Source organism: Phascolarctos cinereus, unplaced genomic scaffold, assembly GCF_003287225.1.
Source record: "Phascolarctos cinereus isolate Bilbo 61053 unplaced genomic scaffold, phaCin_HiC Scaffold_726;HRSCAF=1367, whole genome shotgun sequence".
Taxonomy (NCBI): Eukaryota; Metazoa; Chordata; class Mammalia; order Diprotodontia; family Phascolarctidae; genus Phascolarctos; species Phascolarctos cinereus.
In genome coordinates, this window is record NW_027556098.1 from 297,710,355 (window position 1) to 297,727,325 (window position 16,971).

Consider the following 16,971-nt stretch of genomic DNA (forward strand, 5'->3'; position numbering starts at 1 on the left):
CACCCTAGGAATTTATTTATAAAAGGAAGGAGATAGTCCAGTAGCTTGAGGGGAAGGTAGAATAAAGAGAAGGTTTCTTAAGGATGGGGAAAATTGGATTTGTTTGTAAGCAAGGGGAAAAGAGCCAATATGTAAGGAGAAGTTGAAAATTAGGGAGAAAGAGAATGAAAGAGGCAAGTCCTTGGAGGACATGGAAACAAGGATCCCAGGAGAGGAGGGGTTTGCACTGTCAAGAAGAAAGGCAAATTCATCCTCTCAGAATGGAGTAAAGAAGAGAATGGGGATGATGCTGAAGAAGTGATTCAATATATAAAACTGGGAAGGAAAGCCTCTCCAAATCATGTCCTGATATTTTCAGTGAAGTATAAGGCAAGGCCCTCTGCTGAGAAGGGCAGAATTGGTACTGTGGGCAAGCTTAAGGGGGGAAAAAAAAAGAATGTTTGGAACAGTTATTGCAAAGAGTATGATAAAGAGCTGATTAGAGAAGCATTAAAGAAATGGTTTGTGGCTGTGAGGGCCAGCTGAGATTACATAACATAAATGTATAGTGGACCTAGTCAGCAGCATATGAATTTCTCTAGTGGTGTTCATCAGCATATGAACAGGAAGAGAGAAGGTGGTTTTAAGAGTAAATCTGAGAGATGTAGAAAGTGATAAGTATAAGGGTACTGAGGAACTCAAGTATACCAGTGTTGAGGCACACATGTGATCAAGGCAACTAGCACCTTTGGCACTGTAGGGTCCCAATGTCCTTTCCTTCTTAAGGTGCTCTCATGATGCTCCTTCAAAGGTGTAGTGACTTTGTTGGGTCAGTCACCCGACTGGGCTCCCTGGTCCTGCACTTCTTGGAATCTCAATTATTAAATGCATTAACTGTGTTCTTAAATTCTTGACTGGCTCACTGCTGGCCCAGGGCAAACTCTTTGTATCCTCCTCCACTGACTTTCTCTAGTGGATGTGGTTATCTTCTACTTGAAGAGTGACTTCTCTACTGGACTATGCCACCAAGGGGTGAGGTTAGGGGAAATGAGTGAAAATTCCCTCCTCAACCTAATACCTTTTGGTAGAGGCATAGCGGGGCATAATTCACAAAGAAACTCTCTGACTTGAATGCTTTTTCATTATTTGACCTTTCTTTCAGGTTAGCTTAGCTCAGTGGTAGGGAACATGTGGCCTGGGCCACATGTGGCCTCCTAGGTCCTTGGGTGTGGCCTTTTGACTGAGCTCAATTTTCACCAAACAAATCCTTTTATTAAGGGAATTTGTTCTGTGAAGTCTGGATTCAGTCAAAGGGCAGCACTTGAGGACCTAGAGAGCCACATGTGGCTTGGAGGCCACAGGTTCCCCATCCCAGGCTTAGCTAGTGCTAAGCTCCTCTTCTCATTTAGAGAACCATTTTTTTCTCCTTTTTATTTTTTTTGGGGGGGTTAAGTGACTTGCCCAGGGTCACACAGCTAGTGTTTGAGGCAGGATTTGAACTCAGGTCCTCTTGACTCCAGAGTCTGTGCTTTACCCACTGTGCCACCTGGCTTCCCCTTCATATTTCTTAAGGGAAAAACAGGATGTGGACTGTGTGCACATTAGCATATTATCAAATTAACTTAATATTAAGGTGATATTAACACATTAAGTTTGTTAACATATTCTTAGCTGTGTTACTGTGCTTACTGTGATTACAGGAAATCCTCTCTTTTTACTTGAGGATTATATCATATATCTCTATAGCCCTCTTTGTGCCTATAAAAGCGCTTTATACATAACAAAGGTTTTATCTGATATACGTGTATATGTATATATGTGTGCATATATACATATATGTAATGAAGCAGTGGTGATGTAATGAGGTTATAGAGGAAAGAGGAAAGGAGTCTAAAGACCAGAGTTTTAGCTCTAATCTACCATTCATTAACTACCTGAGTGACTGGGGCAGGGGTGCAGGAAGAGATAAGCTTCGGAGTTCTTTATCTTAATAAAATCTGCATATTATATATTGTATATATATTTTATATATATATGTCTACATCATTCGAGCAATCCATTTCAAAGCCCTTTAATTTACAAAAAGCAAAAGAAAAAACCAATCTGCGCGCTCTCTCTCGCTCTCTCGGAAAAGAGCCTTGGAGAGGACTATCACCACCTCACCGCGAGGGACCAAGGCCACCCCCACCCCAGCATCTTTCCACATGTCTCTTGTAGCCCAGGATTTGCAGGGGAGTCTAAGGGGCCCCGAGTGGGTGGAGGCGTCCACAGCCCCAGCAGAACGGAGGCGTAGCCCGAGGCAGTGGCCAGGCCCTTCTGCAGAGGCTGAAAACTCCCTTCCCAAGGTCGCCCCGGACCAAGGCCCGCCTCACCCTCTCCTGGAGGCACCGAGGACCACAGGGGACCCTCCAGCCCGCTCTTGCCCCTCTCAGGCACCACAGATCATCACCCACCTGCATCTGCAGTCTCCGGGTCTTCAGCTCCGCCCGTCCTAACTCCCAGCGGCTCCACTGCTATTGGCCTGGCCGGCTGTCAAGCTTGCCTGTCCTAGCTGAGGAGTGGTGCAATTTTCCTGTGACTTGACTTCGTCCCTCCTCCATAACTTAATAGCGGTGCCTGAAGTACCGCCCTTCTCTGGACCCTACGAAGTTACTGCAGAGCAGCAACTGTTTCCTCCTGGCTCCACCCCCTGCTCCCAGCTGTTTCCTCTAGAGGAGGGCAAGCTTAGGTGTACGAGTTGACGTCACGCCCCCGCAGACCACGCTCCTCCGGGGAGGGGCTGAGGCGGGGCATAATAAACTGTCTTTGCGCTGGCGTTCGGAGCGGAGGTATAGAGTCGCTGTGCGCGCTTGCGTGGTTACGTGAGCGTGCGTGGCCCGCCGCGAATGGTCCTCTGCTCTCGGACTTCGTGGTTGCTTTCCCCCATGGAAGGCGTGCGCTGGGCTTTTCCGTGCGCTTCGTGGCGCCCCAGCCGGGCCGAGTGGCTCCTGGCGGCGCGTGCCGTGCAGCCCGAGGAGAAGGATCGCATTGGCCAGTTCGTTTTTGCCCGGGACGCCAAGGCAGCCATGGTACCGAGGAATCTTTGCTCTTTAGACACCGAGTCGGTGTCGGGCGCGGTGGGCTCCCAAACTAGAGGGTCCCTCCCCCGTTCTCCCCATTGTCCAAAGCGTAGGGACCAGCCGGAGGACGCCAAACCGCTGGCTGTCCAACCAGTTAGTTATTGAAGCAGCTAGCTCAAGAGACCACCTGTCGTCATCACCCAAAAGCCATTGCTTAAGCACCTGCAGCCCTCGGATTTAGTGCTGGACGAGAACTTAAAGAGCACCTCGTGCAACCCCATTTCACAGATGAGGAAACTGAGGCCAGGGCACTTGCCTAGGGTAGCATTAAATCCAGAGCTCTTTCCCTTATACTCACTGCTTTTCCTGACGTATTTTTGTTGTTGCCTCTTAACTGATTCCAAGACGCCCCAGGTTGTTTCAGAGTCCATTGGCTTGGACAGTTCCTCCTCCCTGCGCCCCCTAAAGGTAGCATACATCCTGTTATCGCTGCCACTGACTTCTTAAGTTTTTAGTCCTCATTGGCTAGTGTTGTTGCCAAAAGAAAAAAAAATCGTCACCTGGTGGCCAGGTCTTCAGGGATAAGCCTCTGAAACTTAGCTGAGCAGGTCATTGGAGAAAACTCATTCTGTTTTAGGCAGTAATTGAAGCCTTTCTACCTTGGTAGAACTGACAGAACTTCATTTCAGTTAGATACATGTTCATTAACCATTGTTGCTCTGTGCTGAAGATACCTAAACCGAAAGGAAAGTGTCCTCATGAAACTTACATTGTGGGGAGGCGGAAGGAGGATACATATAAGGTAGAAAAGTAAATACAAGATAATTTAAGGAGAAAGGTTACTCAAGAAATTAAAAGAATACAACTTATAAGAATGTTTAAAAACGGTATCCCTCTGCCTTGCGTAGCAACTAGTAATATTAAGTAGAATTCTGGAAGACTTTCCCTACAAGGTACTAGGAGCTTAGGTATAAACTCGAGCATTAATTCTCACTTGGTTGTGTCTTTTTGTGTCTCTGGCAGTGAGATTGCTAAACACCCCCGTTGTGTCCTTAAAAGACCTGCCTAACACATGCTGCTGGTGCTGTTTGCAGGGCCCAAAGAGGGGCTTCTGAGAAGGAAGGAATGATTTAGGAACCTGGGGGTAAAAGTTGAGGTTATCTTTCTTTTAGTTTTTCAAATTAAAATACAGACCTAACAAAAATATGGGTGAAACTGTTCCTTTCCTATATGGAGTAAGTGTCCTGTGCAAAGAACAGCAGGGAGGCCAGTTCGATTTGGCCATACAGTGTGGGAGTTGTGGAGGGAAGGAATGTCTATTAAGGCCGGAAAAGTTAGGATGGGTCCACGTTGTAAAGAGCATTAAATGCCAAACAGGAGCTTATTTTTGATCCTGGAGGAAATAGGGAGCTGCTGGGGTTTATTGAGTAGAAGGAATGTTGTGGTCACATCTGCATTTTAGGAAATTAGTTTGGTGACTGTGAAGGGTTGCATGGAAACAATCAACAAACATTTATTAAGTGCTTGTGGCACTCAGCAAAGTACTGGACCTATAATAATCGGCAAAAGACAGTCCCAATCCTCCAGGGGTTTATTATCAAAAGGGGGAGATGCCAAGGAGTGAGACCAATTTGGAGGCTATTGAAATAGTCCCTGCGATAAGTGATGGGGTCTTGAAGTAGGATGGTGACTGAGAGAAAAGAAGAGGACATAGGGAAGACATGTTGGGTTTTTTTTTAAAAAAAAAAGACAAAATTTGTCAAGTGATTGGATATGTGTGAGAATGAGGAATTTTAGGTGATGCATTTTAGTCAAGTAAAGGTAATAATGAACTTTTGAAAGATAGTACTTTTCAAACTCTACATGGTGCTGTCCTAAGTGTGCTGTATTTGGAGTCAGGACTTTGGTTTGAATCTTGGCTCTTTTCACTTAATACCTGTGTGATGTTGGACAGATCTCTGGCTCTCAGTTCCTCTGTCTGTAAAATGAACATTTGAACCAAATAACCTCTTCCATTTTCTAAATTTCTAATCATATGTGAACATTGTATACATTTTTAATACTATCCTGTTACTATTAAGAAACTCAGTATTCTTTCATTGTATTAAATCATTATGTGGTTAACACTTATTGCTAGTCAGATGTTGTTTCAGGACTTTTTTCTTTCTTGTATAGCTAACCCTTGAAGTATTAGCCCTGGTTGGATGATTGAAACCCTTTGATTTAAAATCTGTAAAATTTATTTTGCCGTTTATTTGTGTATCATTTTAAAAATATTCATTGCATAAAAAAGGTTCTAATTGGTTTTATGGCAGCTATAATATGGTTACCACATTCTGCTTTCATAGGTGAATAATTTTCAGTTGTTTAATGACTTTTTTGTCCTAGCTCTTGCCAGGAAGTATGTTGTGATAAAATTAATGTGTAAAAGCCACAGAAGTTTTTCAATTTAGAAAAAGATCTATCCAGAAAACTTGGTTTAGTATTGCAAATGACCAATGAAAATTGTAATTGAGCAGTGCAGTATATCCTAAAGAAAAAACCAGCCTGTTCTATTGGTGCAGTATAACCAAGTTAATACTGATATGGTAATTGATATATTTTCCTGACTGGCATATTTCAGGTCTTTAAGTTTTTTTCTCTCTTTAGTTTTGATAATCTAAAGTGTAATTATAATATATTTTGCATAACGATATTGATAAATGGAACATTTTAATACAAAGTAAAAAATAAGGTATCTTAATACAATAATATGTCTTCAAAATAATTCTTTGTTACTTTTAATTACCTGTTTACTTATATTTCAGATATATGAATAGATATTTTTGGTCATTTAAAAACAAGTAACTAAAATGAAAGCAAAGGATACTAAGAGCATATTACTTATTCAAAACAGTTAAGTGATAGCAAGTAGGAAGAGCATTATAGAAGTTATCTCACAAAATTCATTATTATGCTTAGCTTTAAATTTATTCTAGCTTTAAATCTTTAGCTTTGTCAGTAATATGAAATGTTTATTAATGATAATAATAGCATTTGTTTAGAGTGTTAAAGTTAGCAACATGCTATACAAATGTTATCTCATTTTATCCTCATAGCAAACTTGTGAAACAGGTGCTATTATTAACCTTATTTTACAGATAAGGAAACTGAGGCAGGCAGAGGTTAAGTGATTTGCCCAGGATCACGTAGCTATGTGAAAATGAATTTGAACTCAGGTCTTCCTGATTCCAGGCCCAGTGCTCTGTCCACTGTGCCATCTATGCTAGCAGATAGCATTTTATTTATTTAATTTTTTTTTTAGGCAATTGGGATTTAGTGACTTGCCCAGGGTCACACAGCTAAGTAAGTGTCAAATGTTTGGTCTTAGACCGGATTTGAACTCAGGTCCTCCTGACTTCAGGGCCAGTGCTCTATCCACTGAGCCACCTAGCTGCCCTCAGATAGCATTTTAATAACCAAAAATACCAATATTTGACATGGAGGCATTTGATATAATTGTTCAGTAGACATTATTATATACTGTTTTTTACAATATCATTAAATTCACAGGTAGGTCGACTGATGATGAGGAAATTAATTGCAGAAAAATTGAAGATCCCTTGGAATAATATACTCTTGCAGAGAACTTCAAAAGGGAAACCAGTCCTTGTGAATGACTCATTCAGTACTCATCCACATTTCAACTTTAATATCTCACATCAAGGAGACTATGCAGTACTTGCTGCTGAGCCTAACCTACAGGTTGGAATTGATATCATGAAGACAACTTTGCCAGGTAATATTTCATTCTTGTTGTACAGATTTACTTATCCAATGCTTTCAGATTCCTTCATCCTAAAAATTGAGTGATCTTGGAGAAAAAAGTTCAGTATAGTTATTTTAAATTTGTAAAAATGTTTCTTTGCTTCCTAGTCTGTATAAAAATTTTGATAGCGCAGAAAATAAATTCTAGAAGAACAGTTTCTCAAAAAGTGATTATTATTCTTCTGAGGAGAAAAAAAAGAACATATTTGTATTTATACACATTTCCTTCTTAGCTGATCAAATATTAGATGACCATTTATTTTTTTCCCTCCTTACTAAGTTTAAACAAGAAATTATTTCAATTCTTTGGTCCGTGATCTTATTGATGTCAGTATGTACCAGCACCATCAGTGCATGCCTTATCATCTGGTGCCTCTCTTGTACATATCCTTCTGTACATCTCCATAGCAGAGGCGTCCACCCTCTGGATTTTATGTTGAATCTCTTCCTCTAATTCTTTTAATATTTTGTGAGTACCAGTGAAGAACATGGCTGAGCATCTTTAACTTTCAACTTTCAACCAGCTTATCTTCTTTTCCATTCATGTATATGTTTGATAATGTTTGTTATGTTGCTTCTGGCTTCAGTTCTTTGTTTGGGTATGGATTGTTTCATTTTTTAAATCTTTATCCTCAGCACCTAGCACAATGCCTGGCACATAAGTATTTACATACTTGTTGATTCAGTGATTTGTAACATGCATATTTAGGCCCATTATACCTTTTGGTATTGCCCTTTGGGTGACCTGTATGAATCTTAATTCTTTGAAAATGTGTTACTCCATGATTTTCATCCATTTAGCTGGAAGAATATTAATGTTGAAAAAAGGACTTTTGTTTCAGGGAGAAACTTTGTGTCACTGAAAGCACTGTACAGTTTTCCTAATCAATGGTTATTGACTAATCCAATCTAGCCTACTCTTTCTTCCGTTAAATTCAGGGCCCATTCCAGAATTAAATTCCATTTTCCATGTTGATGTGTGTATCTGAGAAATAGTTACTGATTCGTGACTTTTAACTTTCCCAGGTTGCATAACTTCATCTAGAGGTGTATTTTTTGTAAGGCCCTAAAATATCATCTAGATATCAGTAAATTCTGGATACCACTTTGATTGGAGATAAAGTAAAAACTTTAGTTGCACTGTTACCCAGCAGTATACTTGTGAAAATAGATTTGTTTTGCATAGTACCATAGCCTATCAATTCAATTCAAAAGTTGCATCAAATTAACTTTCAAAGAAACTTCAGATTTTGTAAAGGAACAGTTTTTGTTAACAGCACACTGTAAGTCAGAGTTAAGAAATAGATATATTAAATTTAATTTACCCTGGCAGTTTGCTATTTTTCTAATTCTTTTCCTGTTACATTTGTTCGGTCTTCAATGAATAATCAGTTTCTTAAAAATAAAATATTTAAATTGTAAGAATTTTGTCCCAATCTTTGTTAATCTTATTAACAATTTGTCAAGATTGTTCTGTAGATTATATGTTACTAAGAAGATATCCTTTTTGTTAAGCATATAACTGCATGATTTTGGTGTCTTTATATGTATGGGAAGAAGTACCATCTTCCAGAAAAATTACAGTTGCTTAAATTTCATTCAGTCTTCTACATGTGAGTCTGATACAAACAAACTAACATGTTTTTGACTCTTCAACCAAAATGAAAAAGCCATTGTTGTCAGTCTTCCCAGGTTGGTATATTTGCACATATTCGCCTTCCTCTTTACTTTTAATGTGCCTCTACTTACTTCCCCCCCTTTTTTTTTTTATCAGAATAAGAATTTGGTAAGGTGAATGAAAGGATGAATTATGGGGAGGAAATCTAAGAGGATAATGACAACAGAAATTTTATTTTATAATTTATGTTATGTCGAGCTAAGAATTAAATATAATAGAGATAGTTGATAAATAGAGATAAATTTAATAGAGATGGTAGTTCATTAGAAAGAAGCCCAGACTTATAGCATCTGAGGATCTGGATTCAAATGCTAGTTGCCTACATCTGAGGTGGTAATCACTCTCTCAACGTTATCTTCAGATGAAAAATTCTGGCATAATTATCTTGAATTCTAGTTTACTTCTTTCCTGGGTTTGCAGTCAGCTTTGGATCAGTTAGGATTCAAGGCGAGGTATTTCACAGGATGGTGATTGTTGAGTAAACTGAATAGTTTTACTAGACCATTATAGAACTGATTTTTTTTCCAGTTATTTTGGAGGTCATGGCAATACCCATTTGGCTCTTCCATACATATGCTTGTAGATTTAGAGCTGGAAGAGACCTTAGAATCCAACCCCCTAATTGTACATTTGAGGAAAATGAGGCATAAAGAGGTTCAGTGATTTGCCCAGTTTCACATGGTTAAGTATCTAAGACAGGGCTTGGACTAAGATCTTTCTAATTCCAAATCTATTGCTCTACCCACCCTGTTTTCATCATACTCACTTGTAGATTTTTTTTTTCTACCAAGGCCATGCCTGTCATTCAGTTGAGAAAAAGCCTGATCTTATGGAGAAACTCTGACTGGTTAACCCAGGTATATATATATATATATATATATGGTGGTGTGGGACGGAGGGTGTTCAGTAACAGGAAATATCTGGATTGAATTTCTGCACTGGCCGGACAGAATAGTTGAATGTTTCAAGCTTTAAAGCAATGAATATATTGCAAGCCTATAATTTTTCCTACTCATTACATTATTGGAGGACATGTTTGTATGACATGTTGACTTTTCAAAGAGCTTGATTTTGTTAAATTTTTGTCATATTCTTATGAAGTAAGTAAGAATGACATTATTATCCTCACTCACTTTAGATAAGCAAACCAAGTTTTCCTAACACAGCTAAGGAACTAGAACTTAGGTCTTATTGAGAAGCTGGTTGTTTTTCCCATTGTACCACAAAGTCTATAGAATGAATGAGGTAGATAGTTTTCTGAAGCAAACACCTTCCTGAGTCAATGCCAGTAGTCAGATTATTGAATCAAGGAGTATGAATAATTTATTCACTTTTCTAGAATTGTTCCTATAATTGTTTTCCAAAAGAGTTGGGCTATTTTATAGTTCCAATCTCAGTGTATCAGTGTTTTTATCATAGCATAGCCCCTCCATCCTTGACTTTTTCTGCCTTTTATGACTTTGGCTAAATTGCTGAGTGTGAGGTAAAATCTCGGTATTGTTTTAATTTGTGTTTCTCTTACAATTAGTGATTCTGAACGTTTTCCACAGGATTGTTCAATTGTGTTTATTCTTTTGAAAATTTCTCTTCTGTCTGCTTATCTGTTGGGGAATTGTTCTTGATCTTATCTAGCAGCCAGGTGGCATTTACTGGATAGAATGATAGATGTGGAGTCAAGAAGACCTGAATTTGAATCTTTCCTCAGAAACTTCCTTGCTGTGGGACTTCATGTAATAGTTACTTATTTGCCCAGCCTTGGTTCCCTCATCTGTAAAATGAGGATAATAATAGTACCTCTTTGTTTATTTTGAGGGTCAAGTGAAATAATATATGATAATGCTTTGTAGAGCATAAAATGCAATATAAATGCTAGCCATTATTATCTTATTATCTATCAGTTTTCTATATAACTTGGCTAGCAAGCCTTTGTCATAATTTTAACATGAGAAAGGCTGGATTTTAAGAAAATCTTGAAGGACCAAACTTCGTCAATTGATACAGCGCTTTTTTTTTTAATCCTTAAGGCAAAGAATATAGATAATAGGATGAAATTTTTTATTTTTTGGTTGATTTTCTAGGATTCTGTAAGTATGCCACATCATCTGCAAAGAGTGATGGTTTTCTTACCTATTGCCTCTTCTAATTCCTTCATTTTCTTTTTCTTCTCTCATTGCTAAAACTAGCATTTCTGGTACGATATTGAATAACAGTGGTGATAATGGGCATCCTTGCTTCACCTCTGATTTTATTGGAAAGGCTTAGTAGATAATGCTTGCTGATGGTTTTAGATGCTGTTGATTGATTTAAGGAAAACTCTGTTTGTTCCTGTGATTGCTAGTGTTTTTAATAGGAATGGATGTTGTATTTTGTCAGAGGCTTCTATTGAGATAATCCTGTTATTTCTGTTGGTTCTGTTATTGATGTAGTCAACTATGTTGATAGTTTTCTTAATATTGAAGCAGCCCTGTATTCCTAGTATAAATCCCACATGATCGTAGTATATGATCCTTGTGATATATTGCTGTAATCTCCATGCTAGTATTTTATTTAAAAATTTTGCATCAATATTGATTAGGGAAATTGGTCTGTAGTTTTCTTTTTCTGTTTCAGCTCTTGTGGTTTAGCACATATTTGTGTCATAAAAGGAATTTGGCAGGACTCCTTTGTCCATTTTTCCAAATAGTTTATATAGTACTGGGATTAATTGTTATTTAAATGTTTAGTAGAATTCACTTTGTGAATCCATCTGTCCATGATGATTTTTTCTTAGGAAGTTCATTGATGGCTTGTTCAGTTTCTTTTTCCAAGATGGAGTCATTCCTCTTCTATTAATCTGGGCACTTTATGTTTTTGTAAATATGCATTTTGTTTAGATTGCTAGATTTATTGGAACATAATTGGGCAAAATAGCTACTAATAATCTTTAAAAAATTCCTCTTTATTGGTGGTGAATTCACTCCTTTTGTTTTTGATACTGGTAATTTGGTTTCCTTCTTTCCTTTTTTAAATCAAATTAACCAATGATTCATCCATTTTTTTGTTTGTTCCTTCCCCCCCACACAATAAAACCAGCTTCTAGTTTTATTAGTTCATTGGGTTTTTTTCAATTTTCTTAATTTCTCCTTTGATTTTCAAGATTTCCAATTTAGTGTTTAATTGGGGATTTTAAAATTTTGGTTTTTTTCTAGTTGCATGCCCAATTCATTGATCTGCTCTTTATCTATTTTATTGATTTAGGTGGTTAGAGATTTTAATTTTTCCTTAAGTACTGCTTTGGTGGCATCCCATAAGTTTTGATCTGTTGCCTCATTTTTGTCATTCTCTTTAGTGAAATTATTGATTGTTTTTATGATTTTTTTCTTTGACCCACTCATTTCTTAGGATTAAATTTTTAAATTTCCAGATTTTATCAATTTATTTTTAGTTTTCAACATTCCCTTCCACAAAATTTTGAGTCCCAAATTTTGTCCCCATCTAGTCCCTCCCCTGAGCCAAGATGGCATGCATTCTGAATACCCTTTTCCCCTAATCTGCCCTCCATTCTATCTCCCCCCTCCCTTCTCTTATTTCTTTCCCCTTCTGTTTTCCTGTAGAGCAGGATAGATTTCTAAATATTTAAATTTCCAATTTTTAATCTATTTTCCCATGGCCCTTTATTGAATGTAATTTTTATTGCATAATTATCTGAAAAGGATGCATTTAAATATGTCTGTCTTTCTGCATTTGATTGTGAGGTTTTTATGACCTCTTGCATGGTCAATTTTTTGCATAGGTGTCATGTACTGCTCTGAATAAAAAGTATATTCTTCTCTATTCTCATTCAGTTTTTTCCAGAGGTCTGTCGTATCTAGTTTTTCTAAAATTCTGTTTACCTCATTAGTTTCTCTCTTTATTTGTTGGTTAGCTTTATCTAGTTCTGAAGGGAAAAGTTGAGGTCCTCCAGTAATATTATTTTACCATCTATTTTCTCCCAGAACTCATTTAACTTCTTTAAAAATTTAGATGCTATACCATTTGGTACATATATGTCTTGTATTAATTTTACTTGATTATCTATAGTACCTTTTAGCAAAATGTAGTTTCCTTCCTTGTCTCTTTTAATTAGATCTATTTTTGCTTTTTTGTCTGAGATCATGATTTCTACCCCTGCCTTTTTTTATTTCAGCTGAAATATAATAGATTCTCCTCCAGCCCCTTACGTTTACTCTCTCTGCTTTAGATATGTTCTTATAAACAACATATTGTTGGATTCTGGTTTTTAATCCACTTTATAATCCATTTCTGTTTAATGAATGAGTTCATTCCATTCACATTTACAGTTATGATTACTAAAACTGTATTTCCTCCCATCCTCTTTTCCCCTCTTTCTCTTTCCTTTCACCTTGTCCCTACTTACCTGTGTTTTGCTTATAATTGCCACCTCCCCCAAACTTCCCTACCTTCTCTCAGTCCCCTCTCCCCTCCTATATCCCTACAGGGAAAGATAGATTTCTATACCAATCTGTGTGTGTATGTTATTCCTTCTTTAAGCCAATTCTGATGAGAGTAAGTAAATGTTTTCCACCACCTCCTCTGCTCCATCTTTCCCTCCCGTGTACAATAGCTCTTTCATGCCTCCTCATGTGACATAATTTACCCCATTTTACCTCTCCCTTCCCTCCTCTCCCGGTTCAGTCCTTTTCTTCATTCCTTAATTTTGTTTTTTTGCATATCATCCCATCATGGTCAACTTATGCCTATGCTTTCTCTGTCTATGTATATATACTTCTTCTAAGTGACCTAATGGTGATAAAGTTCTTGAGAGTTACAAGTATCATCTTCAGGTGTAGGAATGTAATCAGTTTAACCTTATTGAATCTCTTATGGTTTTTCTTTCCTGTTTACCTTTTTATGCTTCTCTTGAGTCTTGTATTTTCTGTTCAGCTCTGGTCTTTTCATCTGGAATACTTGAAAGTTCTCTATTTCATTCAATATCTTTTCTCCCCCCTGAGGGATCATACTCATTTTTGCTGGTTTTAATTGTGATTGTCATATTCACTGGTGATTCTTGGTTATAATCATAGCTCCTTTGCCTCCCAGAATATCATATTCCAAGACCTCTTATCCTTTAATGTAGAAACTGTTAAATCCTGTGTAATCGTGAATGTGGTTCCATGATATTTGAGCTCTTTTTTTTCCCCCTGGCTGCTTGCAGTATTTTCTCTTTGATCTGGGATCTCTGGAATTTGGCTATATTATTCCTGGGAATTTTCTTTTTGAGAGCTCTTTCATTAAGTGATTAAGGGATTGTTTCAATTTCTCTTTTACACTTTGGTTCTCAAGTATCAGAGTAGTTTTCCTTAATAATTTTTTGCAGTATGATGTCCAGGTTCTTTTTTTGATCATGTCTTTCAGGTGGCCCAATAACTTACATTTTCTCTCCTCAGTTTATTTTCTAGGTCAGTTGTTTTTCCAATGATCTATTTCACATTTTATTCTGTTTTTTTCATTCTTTTCATTTTGCTTTATTGATTCTCAATGTCTCATGGAGTTATTAGCTTCCATTTGTCCAATTCTGATTTTTAAGGAATTATTTTCTTCGGTGAGCTTTTGTACCTCCTTTTCCATTTGGCCAATTCTACTTTTTAAGAAGTTGCTTTATTCAGTGAATCTTTGAACATCTTTTCTCATTTTTTGTGCTTCTTTTATGAAGCTGTTGACTCCTTTTTTAATGATTCTCTTGACTCTCGTTTATTCTTCCAACTTTTCTTCTACCTCCCTTATTTGATTTTTAAAATCCTTTTTGAGCTCTTAGGAGTTCTTTTTGGGCCTGAGACTTTTTCACATTTTTCTTTGAGGCTTCTCATGGAGCCATTTTGACATTGTTGTCCTCTTCTGAGTTTGTATTTTGATCTTCCCTGTCACCATAGTAACTTGCTACGGTCAACTTTTCCTGCCTTCGTTTTTCCCACCTATTTCATGGCTTTTAACTTTATGTTAAAGTTGGTCTCTGGTTCTGGGGTGGGGGGGCACCGTCCCAAGCTTCTTGTACTGGGGGCTTGGTGCCTTATTGCTGGCCTGCTCCAGGGTTCCAGGTACTTGAAGCTCACCTGCACAGGGGCCATGGCATCTTGTTGCTTATCTGCGGTTGATATTCCTGTATGTAGCTTGTGCTTTACTGCGCTCTCTTTTTGCCCTAGTGAGATAGACCTTTCCTGCTGACTGTCTAAGTAGCCTTGGCCTGGAAGATTGTTTCACTCTTTCCCTTTGTTGATTCTGCCACTCTAGAATTCATTTTGAGGCTTTATTTTGTAGTTGTTTGGTGGTGAATTTGTGAGAGTTCAGGTGAATTCCTGCTTTATTGCCCTATCTTGTCTCTATCCCCTCCTTGTAGTTATTTAAGTGGAATTTCCTTTTTCTTCTTGGAATATACAGAATTTTATGATGACATATATAGATTTATTTTGTCACTTGCTAGGGGAAACTAAATGAATCAGTGGATAGAATGCTGGGCCTACACACTTGTTAGATGTGTGACCCTGGGCCAGTAACTTAACCCTGTTTGCCTCAGTTTCCTCATCTTTAAAATTAGCTGGAGAAGGAAATGATAAACCCCTCCAATATCTTTACCAAGAAAACCCCAAATGGGATCACAAATCGTTGGTCATGACTGAAACAACTGAACAATAACCACAACAGCAACAGCAACATCTTTACTGAATCTATTTTTTTTTTGATTATCTAAATTTTAAAAATAAACTGTCACATCATCTGTAAATAGAGATAGTAGAGACACTGAACATCCCTGCTTTAATACTGATATTTCTGGAAAAGCATTTAGTGTTTCTTTGTTAAAAAGTAATGGTTATTACTGATTTTAGAATGATACTCTTATCCTATTCAGGAAAATATCTTTTTGTTCCTATTCTTTTTAATATTTTAACATTTAGCTATCTTGTTGAAGTCTTTTTTTATGTTGATATAATCATGTGAAACTAATAAATATTTATTGTTATGATTTATTACCTTTATAGTTTCCCAGTTTTAAAGCTATATTTGCATAATCTTAATGTAACTCCAATCTGAATGACTTTTAACATAACATAGAATCTTTGGTAGTATTTGTTGACTATTCTTACATTAATATTCCTTAGTGATTTGGACCTATAGTTTTATTTTTCTTGGCTTTCTCTCCTTCTGTGGGGATCAAGATCATATTTTCCTCATAGAAAGGAAGCTCAGCTTCCAGAAAGCAATTGCAAGGAAAATACTAAATGCATTCTAGGCTTGAGAAAAAAATGGTGCTGAAACCACAGGGCAAAATGGTGAATTTGGGCAATAGCAGGCAGGCCAGTGTGGTTGGAAGAAAGTTGCATGAAAGAAGTCTTTTGTGAAATAAGTCTGGAAAGGTAGGCTGGACCCAAACTGAGAAGGGTTTTAGATGCCAGAGGTTTTATTCCAGAGGCAGTAGGAAGCTGCTGGTGTTTTTTGAAAAGAGTTGTGATATGGTCAGACCCATACCTTAGGAAGATTATTTTGGTAGCTGTGTGCAGGTTGCATTGGAAAGAGCAGGGAATGGAAGCAGTTAGCCTGTTACCTGTTAGCCAGTTACCAATAATCTTGGGAAGAGTCAGCAGCAGCAAGAATTTTGAAAGTGCCAACTATGTCTCAAAGTACTCTGCAGATACTAAAACCCAAGTGCAACAGTTCCTTGCTCACAAGAAGTTTGTATTCTAACACATTTTTAAGCTCTAATAGAGTAAAACAGCCCTAAGACTTCTGGAATACTGTACATATGTGCTACAGAGAGAGAAGGGGAGTTGTATTTAGTGAACCATCCTGGAAGCCTGAAAAACCTAGACTCAAATCCTACTCCTTATACATACTGTCTGGGTAATTGGGCAAGTCATGTAACATCTGAGTTATGCAGTCTCTTAAGACAAGTTGTTGAGAAGGTGCTGTCTTACACTAATAGAAGTAGTTTTCTTGTTCAGGAAGTCCCTGTCCTAGTAAACTCACACGTTCAGTTCTTATCCCAGTCCCTTGTTCAGAGGGAAGTGATGAGAGCTTGAACTATGTTTGTGAATTTTCTAACTAGGTTAAAGCGTCTATTATGCAATTGGTGATGTGGGCCTGGAGCTTGAGAGAGAAATGAGGGGACTGATGAGATCACCAGATAGTATGGCAGTTTTTTTGTTTGCCTGAATTCTAGGACAGTCATTAAGATAGTAGTGAATGGTACAATATTTAAGGAACAAATTGAAAAAGGCAATAAATAGAAATCTGGAGATACAGAGTCCCTATATTTTAGGGATTTTTTTTTTTTGGTGAAGGAAAGAAGTGGTAGAATGAAGTAGGTGGAAAGTTGTGTTTACTGTTCCTCCTGATGTCTTAGTTCCTATGCTACAGTGTTAAAATTGTACCATTGCTATTGCTTATATAATGTTTTTTCACCCCTGCGAGAAGGAT

General features: G+C 37.6%; 2 protein-coding genes across 2 annotated transcripts in view; one reads left to right on the forward strand and one right to left on the reverse strand.

The window, feature by feature from the left end:
- The window catches only part of KBTBD3 (kelch repeat and BTB domain containing 3), a 28,208-nt gene extending 25,387 nt beyond the window's left edge, over positions 1-2,821 (reverse strand). Inside the window, exon 1 of the mRNA XM_020996078.2 lies at positions 2,433-2,821. The gene's annotated coding sequence lies outside the window, so the exon portion shown is untranslated. The remainder of the gene's footprint in view (positions 1-2,432) is intronic.
- Positions 2,813-16,971, forward strand: part of AASDHPPT (aminoadipate-semialdehyde dehydrogenase-phosphopantetheinyl transferase) — a 37,065-nt gene continuing 22,906 nt past the window's right edge. Inside the window, exons 1-2 of the mRNA XM_020996093.2 lie at positions 2,813-3,047; positions 6,591-6,816. Of these exons, the coding sequence (XP_020851752.1) occupies positions 2,865-3,047; positions 6,591-6,816 (409 nt within the window). The 5' untranslated portion in view covers positions 2,813-2,864. The remainder of the gene's footprint in view (positions 3,048-6,590; positions 6,817-16,971) is intronic.